This window comes from Melanerpes formicivorus, unplaced genomic scaffold, assembly GCF_026170545.1.
Source record: "Melanerpes formicivorus ecotype bairdi unplaced genomic scaffold, bMelFor1.0.p_v2 SCAF_10, whole genome shotgun sequence".
Lineage (NCBI taxonomy): Eukaryota > Metazoa > Chordata > Aves > Piciformes > Picidae > Melanerpes > Melanerpes formicivorus.
This window is the reverse complement of record NW_027142362.1, coordinates 4,667,977-4,688,926: the sequence shown is the minus strand read 5'-3', so window position 1 is coordinate 4,688,926 and position 20,950 is coordinate 4,667,977. Positions and strand designations below refer to the sequence as shown.

At 46.2% G+C, this 20,950-nt stretch overlaps 1 protein-coding gene across 1 annotated transcript in view; it reads right to left on the bottom strand.

The window, feature by feature from the left end:
* AGBL1 (AGBL carboxypeptidase 1) overlaps positions 1-20,950 on the bottom strand; it is a 336,406-nt gene that overhangs the window by 296,194 nt on the left and 19,262 nt on the right. The window contains exons 2-5 of the mRNA XM_068143395.1: positions 15,397-15,460; positions 13,855-14,001; positions 12,380-12,511; positions 9,607-9,700 (exon numbers count right to left, since the gene is read on the bottom strand). Coding sequence (XP_067999496.1) covers positions 9,607-9,700; positions 12,380-12,511; positions 13,855-14,001; positions 15,397-15,460 — 437 coding nt within the window. The remainder of the gene's footprint in view (positions 1-9,606; positions 9,701-12,379; positions 12,512-13,854; positions 14,002-15,396; positions 15,461-20,950) is intronic.

The following is a 20,950-nucleotide window of genomic DNA, read 5'->3' as shown; positions in this document are numbered from 1 at the left end:
AGAGATCCCTTCCCTCCAGCCCCAGTCCCCAGTGCTGTCTGGCTAATAATTTTTGACAGCCTTAGCCCCTTCATGTCCACCTCAAACATATTTACAAGGTCACAAAACCACACTGGGCAGCCCTCTCCTCATGCTGCCAGCTCTGCATTCACTCCACAGCCCACTTCTAGTGCATCCTGCTCAAGCATAAAACCTTTCACAAATTCACTCCTGCTTTTCTCTCCCCTCCCTGTCCTCACTGAATGCTTCAGACAACTGACTGTCCCCTTCACTATCTTTACAAAGGCATGGTTTTAAGTGAACACACTGAGCATATGAGAAGTCTGATCAAGTGGCTTGCCCACAGCAACACAGCCTCAAATTAGCACTTAAGACATGAGAGATATTTTCTATCCTTAGGGGTTTTTTGCCTTCTTTACTTTTATACCCCTTCCACCACTGCACCTCCAGGAGCAGTTTGCCTACTCCACAGCTCTCAGACCACCTGTCCACTTCCAGAAGATATCCCAAGCCCTTCATTGCTTCCTAGATTGCAAAATACTTTATAATCCTCCTAGCTCTGTTTGGTTTTTTTCCCCCTTCAAAAACCTTGATTTTATTCCACTCTGATCCTTCTGTGCCATTCACACAATGCAGAACAGAACCAGTCCACACCAGCCTTGACCTATCCTGTAGGACTGTCATACTCAGCTACAAGGAAGCATTGTTAACATTAACAATTCAGTTAGCTCTGGAAACACTCTGAGATGTAACTGATGTATGAAATCAAGTCCCACCTCCCATCTGGATGAGAGTGACAGTGATTTCCCCAGCTATGAGCGATACACATCAGAGAGCTTCTAAGAGGCAATGTGACTGCAAAGGAATGAGGCACCCAAGTGCTAGCTTGAATCTAGTTAGCACAAAGACCAACAGTGAGACAGAAATGGCAACATGAATAATATTCCCAGACTGGATAATATGTCCTAAGAAGCTTGGGTAGCCCTCACCAGAGGCCCTGCTGTGAGCCTTAGCAGTTGCTAGTAGAATGAGGTAAATTAAAGCTAGGACAGAGACAATCTCCCACCCAACAAGCACAGAGTTGCCTGCAGTAGAGACAGACCCAAAGCCCTCATGTGAGGTCAGCCATAAACCACATCTGCCATAGCCACTGGGTGCAAAAAGTCAAGAGCTTGAAAACAGCAGCAGCTTGCCCTCATTCCATCTTTCCAAATATAACCCCACTAGCTCACTTAGAGAGAAGAAATGATGCACAAGCAAAGGAAGGCCTTCAGCTGAAAGCATCACTTCTTTTCCAAACTCTTACTTCTACCTGAAGTGGATGTGAAACACAAGCTAAACCTAGAAGAAAGGGGGGAAAAAGCAAATATCTCTTTGAAAATAAGCCTCACTAAGTGAACCCATTTACAGACCAGTTCCTCCCTTCCCATGACACATCGAGGCACAGCTGAAAATGGATTTTGCTTTCTGTGGTGCTCTTTGTCCAGGTTTTTGACACCCCGAGGAGGCTGCGCTCAATCTTGCCATACCAGAGGCTACCAAGAGATGGCGCCAGGGTTTCTGGATGCAAGACGTTTGCCCAACCATCTGGAGCATCCTTGGTGTGGGTGGAGGGGCTTCTTCTCTGCCTCATCAATTCTTCATCTATTTGAAAGTCTCATCTGAAAGCATCTCTTTTCCCCCTTGCCTCTACCTCTTAATTTGTCAGTTTCCCTCATCTGCCGCTATTAACGGTACAATGCCACCGGAGCCTCAGCTCTGCAATGCAACTCTGTTTACTCTGCAAAGCAGCACTGAGAAACCAGCAGTATGAAATGAGAGAGGGTTGGTTTTTTTTAGAACTTATTATTAATATTACAACAGGGTTGTTCTTTGAGAGAAACCACACAGAGCAGAAAAAAAATAGAGAAAAGAACAGAGAAGAAGGAACTGCATAAAACTGGGGCACCTTTGGCTCCAAGATAATGTCTGCTGTTGCAATGGCTCATTGCATGAAGTTTGAACACCAGGGTTTATTCACTTATCTCAGGGATGCACCCATCTCTGCCCTCTGTTACCTGCTGGTTTAGTCAAGTTGGAAAGACATTTGGTATGAACAGGCATTGCAAAGACAACCCTTTCCCTCCTTTTCACAGAATCACAGGGGTTGGAAGGGACCTCAAAAGATCATCCAGTCCAACCCCCCTGCTAGAGCAGGGCCACCTGGAGCACGTCAGACAGGAGCACATCCAGGTGGGTTTTGAGTGTTTCCAAGCTCTCTGAGCAGCCTGCTCCAGGGCTCTGTCACCCTCACAGTCAAAAAGTTTTTCCTTATGTTCACATGGAACCTTCTCTGCCCCAGCTTGGCATCATCTCATTCAGAAGATTATTAATCAGTTTTATTTAGCAGGAATTCTAGGCAAATCCCATGTAGATCAAGGCCAGATGGGAAACATGTCATTTAGTCATGGCATAGCTCAGAAGAAATATTTCAGCTCCTCCTGTGAATTTTCTGCAGAGATCAAATGAACCAAACAGCAATTTGAGAACAAGCAGGCACTGAGCATTGATGAGTTCTGACCACATTCCAATAGAATCATGTATGGCTTTCCAATTAAAGATCCAAAACTGCTCAACACAATTAATGGCAATACACAGACTAACAAGAGGAATTAAGGATGATTTGCTTTTGATCTCCTATCAGGAACCACTGCCAAATAAACAAAGGGATAAAGCTGTACGTAGAGCATTCCTCAGAGCCAGCCACAGCAGCTACCAATATCAACTTGCAGAGAAACTAATCACCATGTTGGTGGTGGCTAAGGCTGTGCAACACATTCTTCTGCTTAAACAGAGGGCAGCTGAAAATTTAGGACTATCCAGGTGATGGGACTGCAACAAATATTTATGGTGGCCTACTAGCAAGAAGTTATCCAGGATTAAAAGCTTGGGAAACTAACTGCCTGCTCTGGGTCCTGGATGGCTTTGCAGTTGGCTCTCTTCCACACATCTCTCCATCATTCTTAACAGAGGAGATAATTCTAGCATTCAGGTCACCCTTGCTACACATCTCCTCTGAGTCTAAAAGAGACACAGCCCACTGCTGTTTGGTTTCTTCTGTTGTTAAGGTCACAGGAGATTACTTTCACAAGCATTTGTCGATATGGTAGCTCGGTCACTTTTCAACACCACGGGCTCAACACTTACATTTTATCTTGCATCAAAAGCACCAGTTCCAAGATGAGGAAACCATCTCAGTTGTAGGCAAACAAAACAGGTTTTATGGAAAACAAAAGTAATAAATATTCCTATATCCTAAGTTTAGTTCTAAGCCATAGGCAGCCTCTTACCTTACACTACCACTGTTTCCAGGGCTTTCGTATTCTTTTTGGTCAAATCATCACAATGCCTACTGCAGACCCTTCAGACTTGGACTGCTCTCTTGATCACCTGGACATTCTTTTCTTCACTTGCATGAGCTCTGCTTTCAGTACTCCAGTAAAATATTTTCCTCAGCTTACATTGTGAGAGAAGTATGTGATACAGGAATCACTTCCCGACCATAGCAACAGTGTCATTGTTGTTCTTGCACGTTTCAGATTCAGAAGTCACTCTCCACCTCAAATCACCCCTGAGCTCACATCACCAAAGATAAGACAGACATGTGTGGTGCTGCCATTTACCCCTGGATTTTGAGCCCTGGCACTTGCTGGAGAGAACTGCATTTATCCAAATCTCTCTCAACAGTCACCTCCCTGACCCAATCTTAAATGCCCATCAGGCTACTTTCAACTCACCCACTCCAGACTCATCCTCTACTCAGCAGAGAGAAAAAAAACCACTTTCAAGCAACCTCAAGTTTCTAGAAGCAGACATTTGACACAAGTGAACTTGCCTCTCTTTCTGTTAGCATGTGAAGAGTCCAGATATCCACCCCAGATGGGAGAGAGTTACATGAGAGGATTTCCTCCCTTTAATGGAAAAGGAGATTACTTGACAAGTGTTTGAAGAGCTGGGGCCATTCAGCAAGCACCAAACATAAGAAGACTGGTGATCAAGTGTCAGAAGTGGGCAATGCTGGACATGGCAAAGGCAGATAATTTCTGCATATCACATTTTCTAGTGAATTAATTTGGCACCGTTCCCAGACCTCTTTTATTCACTTTCCACTTTTAATTAAGTAGTCAAACTTTCCTGGAACAGCCCAATGAAGGCAGCCAAGTTTTGTGAATATTCACAGAAACAGCTTAATTCTGACACATATTCATTCTTGATGCAATCTCTTGCATGAGTTTTATGCAGACACTTCCCATTAGGCAGCTCTGCTCTGTCTGGTAAATAGATGTGCTCACAAAGAGCTTTGAGAAACAAAGACATTTGGAAAGACTCTCTAAATTGATTTCAGTCAAACTGCAGAAGTCAGACTGCCTGCCAACACCTACCAACAGCAAAAAGCAATTTGACTGAAGGAAGGACTCAGGCACAAGTCACACCATCTTTTGCCATCCCCCAAAACACAGATCCTCCCCACCTGAAAGAATCAGTTTGCTAGTTTAAGTCACTTTGATGACTACCTTGAAGAGATTATAGAATCATAGAATTGTTAGGGTGGAAAAGGACCTCAAGGATCATCCAGTTCCAACTCCCCTGCCTTGGGCAGGGACACCTCACACTACATCAGGTTGCTCAGAGCCACATCCAGCCTGGCCTTAAAAACTTCCAGGGATGAGGCTTCCACCACCTCCCTGGCCAAATTCTCTAACCTGAGGAGTCTTGCACAACAACACGTAACCACAAACAACAAACAGCCTCCAAAGCCATTGGCCTGACATGCTAGAAGCCTTGGGAAGATATCTGATGCTTGGCTACTTGGCAAACGAGACCCAGCTGCTGGTTGGCCAGAGAACAAACATCTGCCACTGCCACATTCCACATCCAGCTGCCCACAACATATCCAAGGATCTCTCAAAACAGTTAAGTTGGGAAAATGAGCAAGGGTAGTGAAAGGGATGATGAAAAGTAGGAGAGGGATAGAAGATATGAGGAATAAACAAGGTGGAAGGTGAGAGGAGCAGGGGTCACTGCACTGCGTGGGACATCAGGGATGCTGCATTAGAGAAGGTGTTGATGGAGTGAAGATTTGAGCATCCCACGCACGCTCGTGTCAGATATCCCAGCCACTGACACAAACAGAACTCAGAAAACCAGAACATCATCTGGCTTTATTTTAAACTGCCCCTATAAAAGGTGTCAGAAAACTTTCTCTGCAGCACAGCATCATGAGAGGTGGTCAAGACAGCCTAGAGCCTCCATCGTGCTTGGATTTCACAGTGCTTAGCTCAAGATTTCTCTACACCTCAGCAAGTTTCACATTTTTTTCGCCTGGCTTTTCCTTCAGACATTGGTAGTTGTGGAGAGCTCCACACAGTTATGGCACCAGCAACCTGAAGACTTCAAATGCCTAACTAAGACCAATAAAGTCCATGAGTCACAGTCCCAGGGGAATCAGAGATACTTGGCATGCACCCAGAGAAGGTCAATTGGAGCATGGGAGACTATTTCTAAATAACCCAGAGCTTTAGCACTGGGAAAAATAAATAGAACTATGTATCTTGTTTCCACATCTTAGCTGGCTAAATAAATAGCTCTCATAGTGCACTCTCCAGGGCAGATTCTTAAAGTGACCTTGGTGCTGCTGCTGCCCAGGACAAGACAGGACAATACGGGTGGATCCACAAGAGATGTGGTGCATTTTCAATGCTGCATTCCTGGCAGCTGATCAAAGAACAAGAATAATCCCAGCCCCCACAGTTGCCAGCTGTTCCTTCCCAGCAGCAAGGCAAATCATGGTGGCACATAATTATGAAGTGGAGAGGAGATATCTAGAGCAAAGGCAAAGGGAGGACTGGAGACTGGCTGGGAGGACATTCCCCTATAGGCAGGTTGCAGAGCAGTGCTCTCTTCAAGTTCCATACTGACCACCAAAATGAAGCAGATGTTTTGGGGACCAACTAACTACACCAAAATAACCTACTCCAGATTTCAGTAGAGCCACAGCAGCGTCAGATGATCAAGAGCACATGCTGGGCTAGACAAAGCACATGACTCCTTTTTGTTCTTTGTACTCATCTCAGAAAACTCATCCAGAAGCTTCTTCCCCCATTCACCCCACAAATTTTTAACTGGGACGGCTCAAACCCATACAAGGACACTTTCACATGTACCCACCTCCATCTTCTGATGAACTGGAAAGATGCCTGGCATTTGCAGACCATCACTATCCCAGGCATTCACCAATGCTGGGAATGAAGAGCTGTAACTCACCCTACAGTCTGGGCTCCTGGGGACCTGCATTCTTGTCACCATCTCTTGAAGCTGCTTTCCCCAGCGAGAGCAACATTTCCACAGAGACTGCGAGCAAGTCCAATCCCTGCTGAAGCGAAACTAGTGCCTTTAAATAGGTTACAAATGATTTTTAAACCAAAACAGGTTTGTGTGCTGCTTCTGATGTAAAACAGGCTGTCTCCAGTGAGCCACTGACCTTCTCAGCTGCTCCTTGTTATTAAATGAAACAAGCAGCTCTGAGCCCTAGGCAGGCCAGCCCGGTGGCTACCAGGCTTCAGCTGATTTATGGTTCTTGTTCATTAAACCAGGTGTAGGTGGGAGCCAAATCACCTTTTTCTGTGAGCTAGGTCCCAGGGAAGATTTTAACCTCCATTTACACACTGACAAATAAGTTTTAAGAAGAGTACAAATCTTTTAGGGGAAAAAGAAGGAAAAATAGTAGGAAACTGAGCTAGCAATGCAGAAGCTCAAGCAGACAACAATTAATGTGTATGTTTTCTGCAAAGGGAAAATAAGCCCAGGCTTTTTAGCAATAAACAGAATGCCTCATTAGCAATAAAAGTTGAAATCTGCTGAGGGAAATTTTGTGCTTCCATTTTCTGGTGGGGAGGTGTGTGCGTGTCCCAAGTGGAAACAGCAGCTCACAGAAGAGTTCAAAACAATTCTTGCACGTCAGATAAAAGTAAGAGAAGCACAAATGTGGCAGGCTGACAATCTGGAATAATTGAAATCAAAAGCAGTGCGTTTCTCTGAAGGCTATTTCTTACCCTTTCTGCTTAAAAGGGAGTATTCTAGTCTACTTCACAGCCTACATTACCACCCTCAGCAGCACAAGCTGCATCTCCAAATGAATCTCAGCAAAAAGCCAGGCTGGAAATGTGTGTCAGACACCAACATTTCCACATTACTCAGAGGAAAAAAGTGAATGGAAAATAAAATTTTTCAAAAGGGCAGCTTTGCACAAAATTGAAGTCCTTTATGCAGCCAGTCCTGTTGCTTAACAGCTACAGGCTCAACTTCCATCATGCACAGATCCTGTCCAGCAAGGCTATCACAGCAGTAGAACTAGCACCAGGCTGATCACAGCCGAGGTTTCCATAGGAAGCAAACTAGAGAAGTGAATGGAATTTGCTTACTGACTTAAGCACAGGACATGGATCCATCAGGCACTTCTGGTTGCTTCAGAAGTCAAGACCATCTCTCTGTCTGAATAACCCTGGGCACCCCTGTCAAGCAGAAAGCAGTTCTCCAGGGTCTCTGAGTTTTAATGACCGAACTTATCATGTGAGGGAGAATCTTGGAGGGTGCTCAGGTATCCTAGGAATAACATCCTAGTGCTGATATTCTCTCAGTTGGATTATTTCCAATCCATTATGTAGGAAACATCCTAGGACAATACTTTTGGACAGACCCTGTAGAGGAATCACAGGTGCCCTGGCTAAGAGAGAACTGAAGCTGTGAAGCAACTCCAGGTACTTAGCACTATGCTAGAAAGCCAAAAATGCAGGCAACGTTGAGCTGGTTACCATTAACGAGGCACCTGCAGGAAGCTGGGTGTCTGCTGGGCCCACTCAGAATCTGATTTAGCAAAGCAAACTGCTCAGAGCTGGTTTTTTTTATAGCCCTAGACATCCTAGCAGAGCTGGAAGGATGCTGCATTTAGCCAACAGTCCCATGAGTCAGTGTGCAGGTCCATAACTTGCGGCTGATGGAAATCATTTCGCATTCCTACCCATGCCATGCGTTGTGTAACTGCAAGAACTGGCACCAGCCTTTGACGTTTACAGCAGAGCGGACATTATTTACCAGTCCACAATGACTGGCACCCACTTTAAGCACAGCTAAACAAGTTGTGGTCAACCTATAGTGCCATGTCTGTCCACCCATTTCCCACCTACACGCCGTACTTAGCCTAAAGCCACTTCCACAGCAATCACCAGCCATGATCTGCACCCATGTCAGGTCTGTGCAGAAGCCAAAGCTGACTGAATGTTGCCATGTCCAAGCTAAGGTGTGTGTGGACAAGTAGGGACTCTGTGCTCCCCAAAGCACTGCGTGTCTTATAGAATCATTAAGGGTGGAAAACACCTGTAAGGTCATCAAGTCCAACAGGCTCTGCTCAGTTGCACCCTGTGATAGGACAAGGGGCAATGGATAGAAACTACAGCACAGGAGGTTCCACCTCGACATGAGAAGGAACTTCTTCACTGTGAGGGTCACAGAGCCCTGCAGCAGGCTCCCCAGAGAGGTGGTGGAGTCTCCTTCTCTGGAGACTTTCCAGCCCCATCTGGATGCGTTCCTGTGTGACCTGTGCTGGATTCTCTGGTCCTGCTCTGGCAGGAGGGTTGGACTCGATGATCCTCGTACATCCCTTCCATAACCTAATGTCCTGTGATCCAACCATCAACCCACCACCACCATGCTCATTAAACCACCTCCCCAAATGCCATGTCTGCACATTTTTTGAACACCTCCAAGGATGGTGACTCCACCACATCCCTGGGCAGCCTGTTCCAACGTTCAACCACCCTGGCAGTGTTGCTTAAGCAAATATGATTGTGTGGACACAGCTCACAGCAGTAAATTCTTCCTCCTCTTGTAATGAGCAAGCAACAGAAATGTTTTATGTCCCCCTGTGGACATTTTCCACATTGCAAATCTTGCCTTGAAAGGCACCTGACAAAGGGTTCAGAAAGGACAGCTTGGGGAGTGAAGTTCAGCATTGAGATGGAGGTGTAAAATGGACTTGCTGTCTTCAGAAAAAAGCTATCTGAAATATTTGGCATGGGATTGAAAACAGACCCAGATTCATAGTAGCAAGAACTGTCACACTTCAAAAATATCATCATGACCTGGTCACAACTGTCTGCAAAAGGAGGATGAAGCAGCACTGCCACCGCTCCGCTGTACCTGCTCCAGGACCAGTGGTGTCAGGAGGTTCTTGCTAAGGGGTAGATGGGAGCAGTTTGTCTGCTGCCGATAGATGCTCCTCAAAAGGCAGTTCTGACTGGGAACTGAAGGACAATACCTCTCAATCAAGCTGCCATTGCAGTATAGGGTACACTAGAAATAAAAGGCCACTAGCATGAATCATCTGATGAATCATAGCATTACCATGTCCCTCAGGGAACTATTTCTGCCTCTTAAAAAACCCTGCAGATATTTGCAATGAGTGGAAATCGTGCATCCATTTCTGATTTCATTGCCTCTTCAAGTGGAACCAAGATTTTATTTCTTTCATACTGGCCTGGAAAGATGAGCTCCCCTGGGGCTGCTGCCTACCTGACCGTCCTGACGTGTCTCTTGCTGTAGGGGCTGATGACTTTGAAAAGCAGCTCCATGGCTCCATTGATGCCAAGGGTAGCTCCTGTGGTAACTAAGCCAACAAAGAGAAAAAGCAATCAGATCTGAGGCAGGAGGTCTGCAGCACTGTGTTTATAGAGTTGATGCAGGGAAGAGAGTGGCTGCCCCTGGGGCTATGAGCAGATTTCTCTGGTCTCCCAACTGGACTTCACAGGTCATTTTATAACCACAGAATCTGAAGCACAAAGCTGTCTGTGGACACAAAAACAGTCCTGCAGTTCTTCTCTGAGTTCCCCAAAGCCCCTTTTTCTGTAAGTATTGTACTCTCCAGAGGACAAAACACAGCTAAAGAGGGTCATCTCCAAGCAAAATGACAGGGCTTAATTTCATTCCACATTTCCCAAGGGCAATTCCATGAGGACAGTTTATTTCACAGGTGCATGGAGGTCAGAGTTTTCTTTCTGTGCTGTTATTTGTCACTATGGGAGTGCTTTTTAGAATAGAATAGAATAGAAAGAATAGAATAGAATAGACCAGACCAGGTTGGAAGAGACCTTCAAGATCATCGCGTCCAACCCATCAACCAATCCAACCCACCTAAACAACTAACCCATGGCACCAAGCACCCCATCAAGTCTCCTCCTGAACACCTCCAATGATGGTGACTCCACCACCTCCCCAGGCAGCCCATGCCAATGGGCAATCACTCTCTCTGCATAGAACTTCTTCCTAATATCCAACCTAAACCTCCCCTGGTGCAGCCTGAGACTGTGACCTCTTGTTCTGGTACTGGCTGGCTGGCAGAAGAGACCAACATCCGCCTGCCCCTGTTTTAGGGGCAGGGGTGCTTCTGAATGCAGCTTAACTTCAGCTATGCCAAGTTTATCTTTAATTCCTCACTCCCTAAAGCAGTGGGAACTTTTACAGCCAGATCATGCAATCCATTTCAAAAATGCCCTATGCATAAACTGGGTGTTTAGCCAGACCTCCCCATCAGGAGACAGGATCTCTGTGAAGAGAAGGGACAAACACAGCCCTGAAATATTAAATGCAAGCAAACAGGGTGAAAGGATCAATTAATCAACAGCAGGCAGAGGGAGGCCTGGCTGCTTGCCCACTGCTGGAGTTTGGTTATTTTATAAATACCTTCCAGTGGTTCTCAGGGAGCTGCCAGAGGACCCATCATCTCCTGCATCCTACCCCTGTCCCTGCCAATTTGTCCTGTGATGGAAAGCTTTGCAAGACTTGCCAGCTACTTTCACACTAGCTGGTAATTCATTAGAGACAGGGTGGTGTACAAGGCTGCTTGAACTCATCCTTCCCCGGGGTGAGGCGTGGGCTGCCACGCACAAGCGGTGGCAGAGATTGTGAAGGGAACGACCCAGAGCAAAGAACTGGTGCATGAGATTGTGACAAAGGCTCATCTTTTCTGCTTTCATTCCCAAGCACTCTCAGAGGTTTATGTGCTTCTGGATCCTCTTTAGTTCCACTCCATAGAAATGATTTTTTAGGGCTGGGAGCATGTAATCTCCTGGTTTGGTGCCACATCCACACAGGCCTTCACCTAACCTCACGGCAGCTGTCCGGCTGGGCCACAGAGCCCACAAAGTCCAAGTTGCTCTTGGAAGGAGGAAGCACATCTGGGGAATGCTCCAGCAAAGCCACAGAGGTGGGGTTCTGGGGTCTGACATGAACAGAAAGGAGCCCAGGCTGTGGTGTGCTTCCTAAAACCTCTGCAAACGCTGCAGCTGAATGGAGGTGCAGGTGCACTGAAGCAGGGAGCAGGGAAATGTGTAACCCATCGTTTTGGGTGGGAGGCAGCACAGAGTCACTGCACAGCTGTGAAACCCAAATAAAGGCACGTTTCAGCTTCTGGCCTTGGCTGCATTTTCAGTCCCACTCAGCCTTTCAAATGCAGCTTATCACAGGGAGAGGGGTTGAATGTTGAAGCTTGGCTGCTTGCCTGAGAAAGCTCATTGCATGAAGCTAGCTCCTGTACAGATAGAAGGGACCTGCAGGGCTGGGCACCAAGAGTGCTAAATCTTAGGATGCATATAGCACACTGCAGACAGAATGACCATCAAGAATTATCCACCAGGAGAGGGAAGTGAGGAAGGACAGGAAAGGGTTAGGATGAGCAAAGGCAAGTTTATGCTGGCAACTTAGTCCTCTCTAGCAGAGAAAGAGTGTATGGATCTGCAATGATCCTGGGAGAGGGCAGTGAAAATCCCACTGTTTGAATCATTTAATATGAGGGCACTGTCGAGCAAGAAAACCTTGGATCAGGATCTAATATGTACTTCCTGAGGGGCCATGAATAAGTAAATGATTTCTCTCCCTGTGTTTCTCCACCTGTATTTTCCTTCCTCATGGAGCTGTTCTGAGGATCAATACAATCAACAATAGAGAGATATCTGGCTGTTATGTCAGTGGGAACTGCAGGGATGCTTAGGTACCTAAGTCTGAAGCAAAGGGCTTGCCTGGCTATATTCCAGAATAGGAGACCTGTGCTGTGAATGTGTTTGTTCCCACAGCCCACACATGACATTCACTGTAAAGGCTGGATGGATCCCTTGGGGAATGACCTCCTCCTGTGGTCACCCTGGCCTTTGGGCCTAATGCTGTATATTAACAGTGCATGCAGGCGCTGGCCTGAATCAGGAATGATGTTTCTTTGTGCTGAAATGACCCCCCAAAAGATCAGCTCTGGAGGCTGTCACAAAGAAGAAAAGAGAAAAAGCCAGATGCTTACCATTAGAAGCACAAACCCTCAGGACCCAGAGGCAATGGATGAGGTGCAGGTGGTGGCCCAAGTTTCTTCTTGCCAAGCTCAGTATTATATCAGTTGCTTCTGACTTCTGCACTTTCAGCCCAAACTTCCTATCTGTGCAAAGCAAGCAAGAGCCAAGCTATTACAAAGACCAGGGCTCTGCAGCAGTGCTGATAAATGTATTTGCACCAAATCTTGTAACTCAAGGCCACAGAACAAAGGCTTTCAAATGTATCCATGAGTCAGATCAGCACTATTCTCGCAGGAAACAGGTGAATGTCATCCCTTATAAATCACAGAATCATAGAGTGGCTTAGTTTGGAAGGAATTTTTAAAGGTCACCCTGTCCAATCCCTTTGAAGGGAGCTGGGACATCTTTAGCTAGATCAGGTTGCTCAGAGCCCCATCCAGCCTCACCTGGAATGTTTTCAGGGCTGGGGCATCTACCACTGCTCTGGGAAACCTGTGCCAGTGTTTCACTACCCTCATTGTGAACAATTTCTGCCTTCTATCTAGCCTAAATCTCCCCTCTTTCAGTTTAAAATCATCACCCCCTGTCCTGACGCATCTAAAAAGATTGTCCCCATCTTCACTGTCACTTTCAAGTACCGAAAGACCTCAGTAAGGTCTGCCAAGAACCTTCTCTTCTCAAGGCTGAACAACTCTCAACTCTTTTCATAGGAGAGGTGTTCCAGTTCTTCAGTCACTTTTGTGACCCTTCTCTGAACCAGCTCCAACAGGTCCCTGCCTTTCTTCTCCTGAGGACTCCAGAGCTAGACACAGCACTGCAGGTGGGGTCTTGCTGGAATGGTGCAGAGAAGCAGAACCACCTCCCTTGACCTGCCTGTCATGCTGCTTTGGATCCAGCCCAGGATATGGTTGGCCTCCTGGGTTGCAGACATGTATTGCCTGCTCATGTCCAGCTTTTCATCTCCCAGTACCCCCAAGCCCTTCTCCATAGGGTTGTTCTCAATCACTTTATCCCCAAGCCTGTATTGTGGATTGCCCTGATCCAGGACTTGATGTCAACATGGAGTGATAAGTGCTGTCCCTCAGGGGTCCATACTGGATCAATGCCATTTAGTGTCCTCATCAATGACATAAACAGTGGCATCAAGGGCACTCTCAGCAAGTTTGCAGGTGACACCAAGCTGAGTGGTGCAGCTGCCACCTGAGGGAGGGGATGTCTTCCAAAGGGACCTGAACAAACATAAGAAGTGAACTTCAAGAAGGCCAAGTGCAAGGATGAGACCTGTTTCAGAAGCAGCTCTAAGTGCATGCACACCTTCCCTGCCTTGCTGCAGAATCTCTATCTGGCCAAACCACAGACATGAACACACTCCACACAGAAACTCTCAGCTGTCTATCAGGCATATCCCTGGGCTGATTATTGCAGCGGCTTCCTATTAGTTTTGACTCTCCCAACCCAAGAATTTCCCCCCCACACTGAGCAGTACCTCGTTGGCCAACCCTGGCCAGCAGCCGAAGCAGGGGCAGGAGGGTGCTGTGGTCAGGGGGCTTGGCCTGGGCAGCAATGGTGAGAGCCTGCAGCAGAGCCTCGCTGCCCCCTTTGCTGATCACATACTGGATTCTCCGGCCAGTCCCTGGGAAAGAGAGGAGAGACTCTGCTCAGAACATGAAGAGGGATGGAAGGATCTGGAGCTATTTAGTTTGGAAAAGAGGAGGCTGAGGGGAGACCTCATTGCTCTCTGCAACTACCTGAAAGGACAGTGTAGAGAGGCTGGTGCTGGTCTATTCATGATAGAACAAGAGGGAATGGCCTCAAGCTACGACTGGGTAGGTTTAGACTGGACATTAGGAAACATTTTTTCCCAGCAAGAGTGGTCAGGCATTGGAATGTGCTGTCCAGGGAGGTGGTTGAGTCACCAACCCTGGATGTGTTTAAGGTGGTTTGGAAGTGGTGCTTGGGGATATGGTTTAGAGGTGAGCCTTGGAGAGTAGGGTTCTGGGTTGGACATGGCGATCCTGAGGGTCTCTTCCAACCTGAATGTTTCTGGATTCTGTGATCCCTTCCCTGAGCCACAGCTACCACAGACCCTCACCCTGCATGGAGTACAGTTGTATTGCTACAAAACCCAAGACATTTGCAGAACTCATCTTGGATCTCAGGTGGCCTGGAGACATGGCTATTGGCTGCAATGTGAAACTATGCACTCTGCTGCCTCTTCCTCCAGCAGTCATTATCTTCACCAACCCACATACTGCAGGAGGTTTTAGTTGTGCATTGAAATGTGGTAGAGAGGAAGAGGCAGAGACATCAACAGGTTTCAAAGGAGCAGAAGGCTTAGTGATCTTTTCTTAGATACTGGAAAATAAACAAGCAATGGGCTTCTGCCAAATGAGAAGGAATCCTAGGGAAGCTTCAGAGACAGCTTTGAAACAAATCTAGGTCTCCAAAGAAACCACATTCTAATCATGGGAGCCCTGCTGTGTCAACAAATATTGATCTGTGGGCAACTTCAGCAGCGACTTCAGGCTCCGTGGCTGGAGAAAGCCACATGTTCAGTTCCTGGAGGGCTTACAGTACCTCCTGTCCTCCAGGTTGTCAATCCTTCATCTAGCTGAGGAATGACAATGCAGTGCTTCAAAAGAGAAGCCCAGCTGGAGAGGTGACGTCTGTGGCGGGGCCTCAAGGAGTTGGGGATGCAGGAGGCATTCTGGTTGCCTGCCAGAGATTATGAAGTGCTTTGAAATTCAGAGGCATCTTTTAAACAAGGGGAAGAAATGGACATGGTTTTTTTTTTTCCTCTCTCTTGTCTTTCTCCTCCCTTTTTCTTTATTTTTTCTTTAACTTACTGGAAAAGCTCCGTTTTCCAAACACAGGGAGAAGGACTGTTGATCTACAGACACAAGCCACGTTATTGCTCACCCTGCAAACACCTAGTCAGGTTTAGGAAGGTATGAATTCCCCAGCCTACTTGAGGACTCCCTACCTGGCCCTAGCTCCCATGCATTGCCCCAGGGCTTTGTTTCCTTACCCAGAGAGAGCAAGTCAGTGAGGACACCAAGGATATTCAGGATGACATCCTTGTCACAGGAGCTCTGAAATGGAAACACACCAAATTTAGGGGTCAGTTTAGAACAAGGAACACCATGCCACAGAGAGCTGCAGTCCATCATGTGGCCCAGAGGCACTGAAATCCTTGTTTGGATACTGAGTACCTTTGGTGCCATCTGGCCAGTGAATATGTGGAACCATACTGCTAACATATTTTTTAAAGCCTCTGACAGACATCCTCATCACACTACACAATATTTAACAGACAGTAGCATCTCTGCAGATTTTACATCTCAATCCTAAATTACATCTCTCTCTTTTGGCTTGGTCTGGCTACCTCAAAGATGAGGACATTTTCTGTCACACTGAAGTGGTAACTGTGCAATGGTTTTCCATGACAGCACCCCTTATTACTGGCAGTCATAGAAGAATAGCTTTAAATTATAGTCATCTCATTTACAAGAAAATTCCTCTGTCTTTCACAGAGTCATAGAACAGTTTGGGTTGGAAAGGACCTCTAAAGGTCATCTAGTCCAAACCCCCTGAAGAAAGCAGGGACATCATCCACTAGATCAGGTTGCTCAGAGCCCTGTCAAGCCTGACCTTGATTGTGTCCAAGGATGGGGCCTCAACTACCACCCTGGGCAACCTGTTCTGGTGTTTCACCACTCTCATGGTGAAGAGTTTCCTCCTAACATCCAATCTACATCTGCTCTTCTCTAGTTTGAAGCCTTTGCCCCTCATCCTGTCTCTGCAGACCTTTAGAGACAGACCCTCTGCATCCTTCTTGCAGGCTTTTGCAGCTTTGCATCTACAACCACATGGAAGCCTGGAATTTGGGGAACAGAAACATGCCCTAAACCTGGGTTTAGTCACCACACTTTAACCTGCCACATTCTGCTTTACGTTCACTTTAAGCTTTGCATTGGATGAAGTAAGACAAACTGTGCTTGAGAAGGAAGCACATAGTGTCTACCATCCATCTCTGTGGTACGCTAGACCCCTTCTTTAATCTTCCCACAACCAGACTTCACTGCTGAGACCAAAGAATTATTCACCAGTCTGTGCTCCTGTATGAGGGAACTGGGTTAACTTCTAGGTTTCTTAATTTTTTAGACAGATACAACACAAGCAAGCACAAGTTTCCTTGCTCCTGAAGATCCTCAGGATCACAGAAGCTCCTAACAGAACCACTTTACCTGCCATTAAATTATTAGAATAGGATAATATCTCATGGCTCCTCCATTGCAGAATGCTGAACTGCTTCAGAAACTTTGCCCACTTGTTTGTATTCTGGCTAGATGAGATCATTTTACCAGCCAAATTTATTCAACCATTCTCTGATATGTTTCACATCATGCAGCTGAATATTTAGGATAAGGAACTGAGGAGTAACACCCAGCAAAGAAAAAGAAACTCTAGAAAGAATATTAGGGAAATTGAATTCAGATCTGTAATAATGGCTATTAGTGCCTATTTCCACCCCCACCCCCACCCCCCCCAGTAGATCCCTGCTGAAGTCAGAGCACAAGCTTTCATAGTGCTGAGGATTGTGTAGCTCGTTAGGGAGCTGTGTATCACACCTCCTCCTCCTTTCTTATAGTTGGGGGTGGGGGGAGGGTTATGCATTGAGTGAGACATGGGAAAGAAGCAGGAAAATGGTCAATCCTCCCAGTCAGAGCAGGTGCCTGTCAACCTGGAGGATCAAGTTTCCACCTCCATCTCACAATTCCCACAGGATGTTTGGCAGCTCCCTTCAACATCTAAAAATATCTGAGGGGTGGGTGTCAGGATGAAGCTGCCAGGCTCTTTTTGGTGGTGCCCAGTGATAGGACAAGGAACAACAGGTACAAGCTGGACCACGGGAGTTTCCACCTCAGCATGAGGAGACACTTCTGTATGGTGAGGGTGGCAGAGATGTTGTAGTGTCTCCTTCTCTGGACACTTTCCAAACCCACCTGGATGCATTCCTGTGTGACCTGCCCCCAGCTGGTTCTGCTTTGGCAGGGGGGTTGGACCCCATGATCCCTGGAGGTCCCTTCCAACCTTCTTCTGTTTTGGCAATTTGTATGTGCCACCTTCTGCACACATGAACTACATCAGTGCCGGTGTTTCCTCACTTCTGTATCCTTAACATCAGATATTCTTAGAGTTAATTATTCTTTCATCATAATTATTACCAAAACCAAATTCCAAATCTCTGAGAACCAGAACTCCCATCATATCCATTTTTGGTCAGTCCCCACTGCTACCAAACTTTAACTGCTCAATACACATTCCATGCTGGTATAAGTGAGCAACAGGGACAGGAGTATCAGCAGGGGAGTGAGACAAAAGAACAAAATGTGGTCAGGGGAAGGAAGAAAGAGGATTCAGGTGAGGATGAGAGATTGGAGCAAACAGAGAATCACTTCTGAAGCAAGGGACTCAGGGGATGAGGGTCTGTGAGCACTGCTGCCTCTCTAAAGACTCACCTTGCTTTTGCTGTCAGCTAAAATCCACATGTCTCCTTCCCATCTCAGAGCTGGCCCATGCCCAGAGCAGGAGCCTGCTGTGTCTATTCATTACTGTATTAACTCAACGAGCAGAGATCTCTGCGCTGAACATAAAAGTTCAGCCCTTTTATGAACCGTGCTGAAATGGAAAGGTTCAGGGTGGTAGGATTACTGCTCCTTTCAGAGCCAAGAAAAACAGAATATGTGGCTTTAATGAAATCCAGTAATTCTGGGTTCAGCAGGCACTGCCATCCTCACCTTGGAGAAGGGTCCAGATTCATCTTACTACCGGCTCAAGGGACCACACAGAGCTGAAAGTCTGCAGCAGGGTCAGAGCAGCTCTGCATCCTGTTACTCCTAGGTCACACAGAGAATTTTGGCCATATGCTGATCTTGATAATTCAGGCCTTTGGTCACTACTTCACAGTCCTGAACTGTCTCAAGTCTCCCAGAGCAAGCAAAGCACAATCAGAGCTCTCTTCCCGAGAGATCCTTGGCATTTTGTAGTAAAGGGACTGAATAGTCAGGGGCAGGCTTGTCAAGAATGACAAGTATCCAGCAAATTTAGTGACTCCAGGAAGAGTTACTGTTCTCAGCACCTTTTCAAATATCAGAGTTGCCTAAATCAGACTGTCCTCTGGTTTTGTCTTGCGGCCTCCCAGTATCCCTTTCCTCTGTAGGTGGATGGATTACACATTAAGGTTTCAGTAATGAAGTCTTCATTGATTTATGCTCCTATTACACCGGGTTGTTTATTTTAACTGATTGGATTGTGGGTTTCCTAAGCCATTAACACAAATAGTGATGACATAAGATATCCTCTGACTTTCCATGAGCTTTATCCAGGGGCTCGGGCAAACAAAGGACTTGAGGGGACAGGAAAGATCAACCTTTAGAATGTGTAAATTAGAGCTGGCTGATATTGCCAAATATTTTACCTGAGTGTTTACTGTGGGTATGTTGACTCCAAACCCCTGCCTGCATTGGTGCCCCATCGCTCCCCTTCCTCCAGCACACCAAGTGAAGGAATTGGATGACTTGTGTGTTTGCTGAACCAGTGGATGAAACTCTGATGCCATTACAAATTCTAACATATTCCCCACAAACTTTTGTGGCACCACTGAGTAATAGAGAATGCTGCAGAAGAACACAGCTCCAGCTTGTAGCAGTAAGACAATGCAGGGAAGGTGGGAGGGAAACCAACCCTAAAGTTGCTGTTGTCTTGCTGTTGTTGCCTGTTGAAACAACTCTGATCTTGACTAATTAGCTTGAGATTTTCAAAGTCATCAAAGACACTGGGACACTGAATTCTACTAGCAGCAATTGTTTAAATTAATACTTATAGCAAAGTGTTTGCAGATGAATTACCAATGAATTCATTCATAAGAAACATTCAGTAAATCTTTTGGTGAACAGTAAGTAGAAATGAGAAAATCACAACCTGTGCCTGATCTAAAAAAGATGAATAGAGTAATTTCTTTAATGCAAATTACTTACCCAGCTCTGGTTAAAATAAACACATTAGTTATTTTTATTGAAAGATGTGTTTGATGGCTCAAGAACAAACCCCAAGCAAGGAGGGATGTAAAATTTCTCATGCTAAATATTTTCCCTTCCTGCCAGCACTTAGGGATGTTAGATGCGAACATCCCCCCTGCTCACAGGCTAATGAAGATGCATTCATGGTAAATGGGTGCTATGAGAGCAGCGCAAAGTTCCCAGAGGCTCCAGTTAGATTACAAAACCACCACCCTCCTGCAGGGCTTCGCTGAAAGCATTTAAAGCGAGAGCCAAATTGTTACCTATTAGCAAGAGCCTGGAGCTGCTTTTCAGGGCTTGCAGCTGGACAAAGGCTAAGGCAGCAAAACCCATCACTTAAAATATCAAGCGTGGCTGTACTCTTTGGCCAGAGCCCCCCCCTTCTTAGCCTCCCTTCAGCAAAGCCTGCTGTCTTTCTCACCCAGCCAAGAGTATCACAGGGCTGAGTTCAGATGCGTTTAATCAGCTCCCCAGCTGATAGTTCCTCTCTGAGCTTTTTTTGGAAATTAATCCCTGAAACTCTGGAGCTGTAGTTAGCTTGGCTGAAGCTCCTCACAGATAAACAGCAGGAGGCAGAGAGAGCCAGGAATAAACAAAAAAGTATACCCCAGCACACAGCCATTGATACATCATATACAAGTGCTTAGCTGGTGCCTTTGGGTTTGGAGGACAACAGCTTGAGCCCAAGACCCTCCTGACTGGCAGCTCAGGTTATTTTGCTGACCCACGATTAAGCAGGGAAGGAATTTCTGCCTCCTTGTCCTGCTCCTGGGAAAATGCCAAGACAAGCTGTTATTTACTCCAGAGAAGATTATAAAATTGCAACTAAGCCTCAGTAACAGTAATCTTGTTTGGTCAGGGAAGTCTCCTGGGAGGTTTTATGCAAGAGCTGAGGACCCAGCACAGGTGGGATTATCTCTGGCCCCACCTGAAGAACAGCAGCTATCCATGCAGCTCCCCTTTTAGCCCTGGCTTAAAATGAAGTGCGCTGGCTTGAAGTTTCCCCCCAGCATTAACTTTGCCAGATCAACTCAGTTAGAAGCAAATGGAGGCTGTATTTACAAGCAGGAACTGCACTCTACAATGGAGTGCAATGAATGTGTACAAAACATGCAGGATTTACAATATTATACAGATAGTTACAATTAGCAAACAGCACCAAAATCCCCCTGCTCAGAGACCAGGGACGCTGTTCCACTGCCCCCCTTTACCTCTCAGTCCCAAGAGAGGACAGGAGCAGAGAGAGAGCAGGGGTTAGACTTAACTAAACAGCTCAGCCAAGGCCAGCCAAAGCATGAGCGAAGCAAGACAGCAGAGATCAGGAGAGAGAGAATTGTTATGGTACATTTATCCAATGAATTCGTTTAGAATAATCCTTTGTTTTCCTTTTTACCCCCAATGATGACTGATTCATCTTTTTTGACTTTTCTGCTCAAAAGCTGTAACTAAATTTTAAAGGCATAGCCTGAAACCACCATGTGGAGACTTCCCATAAACCCA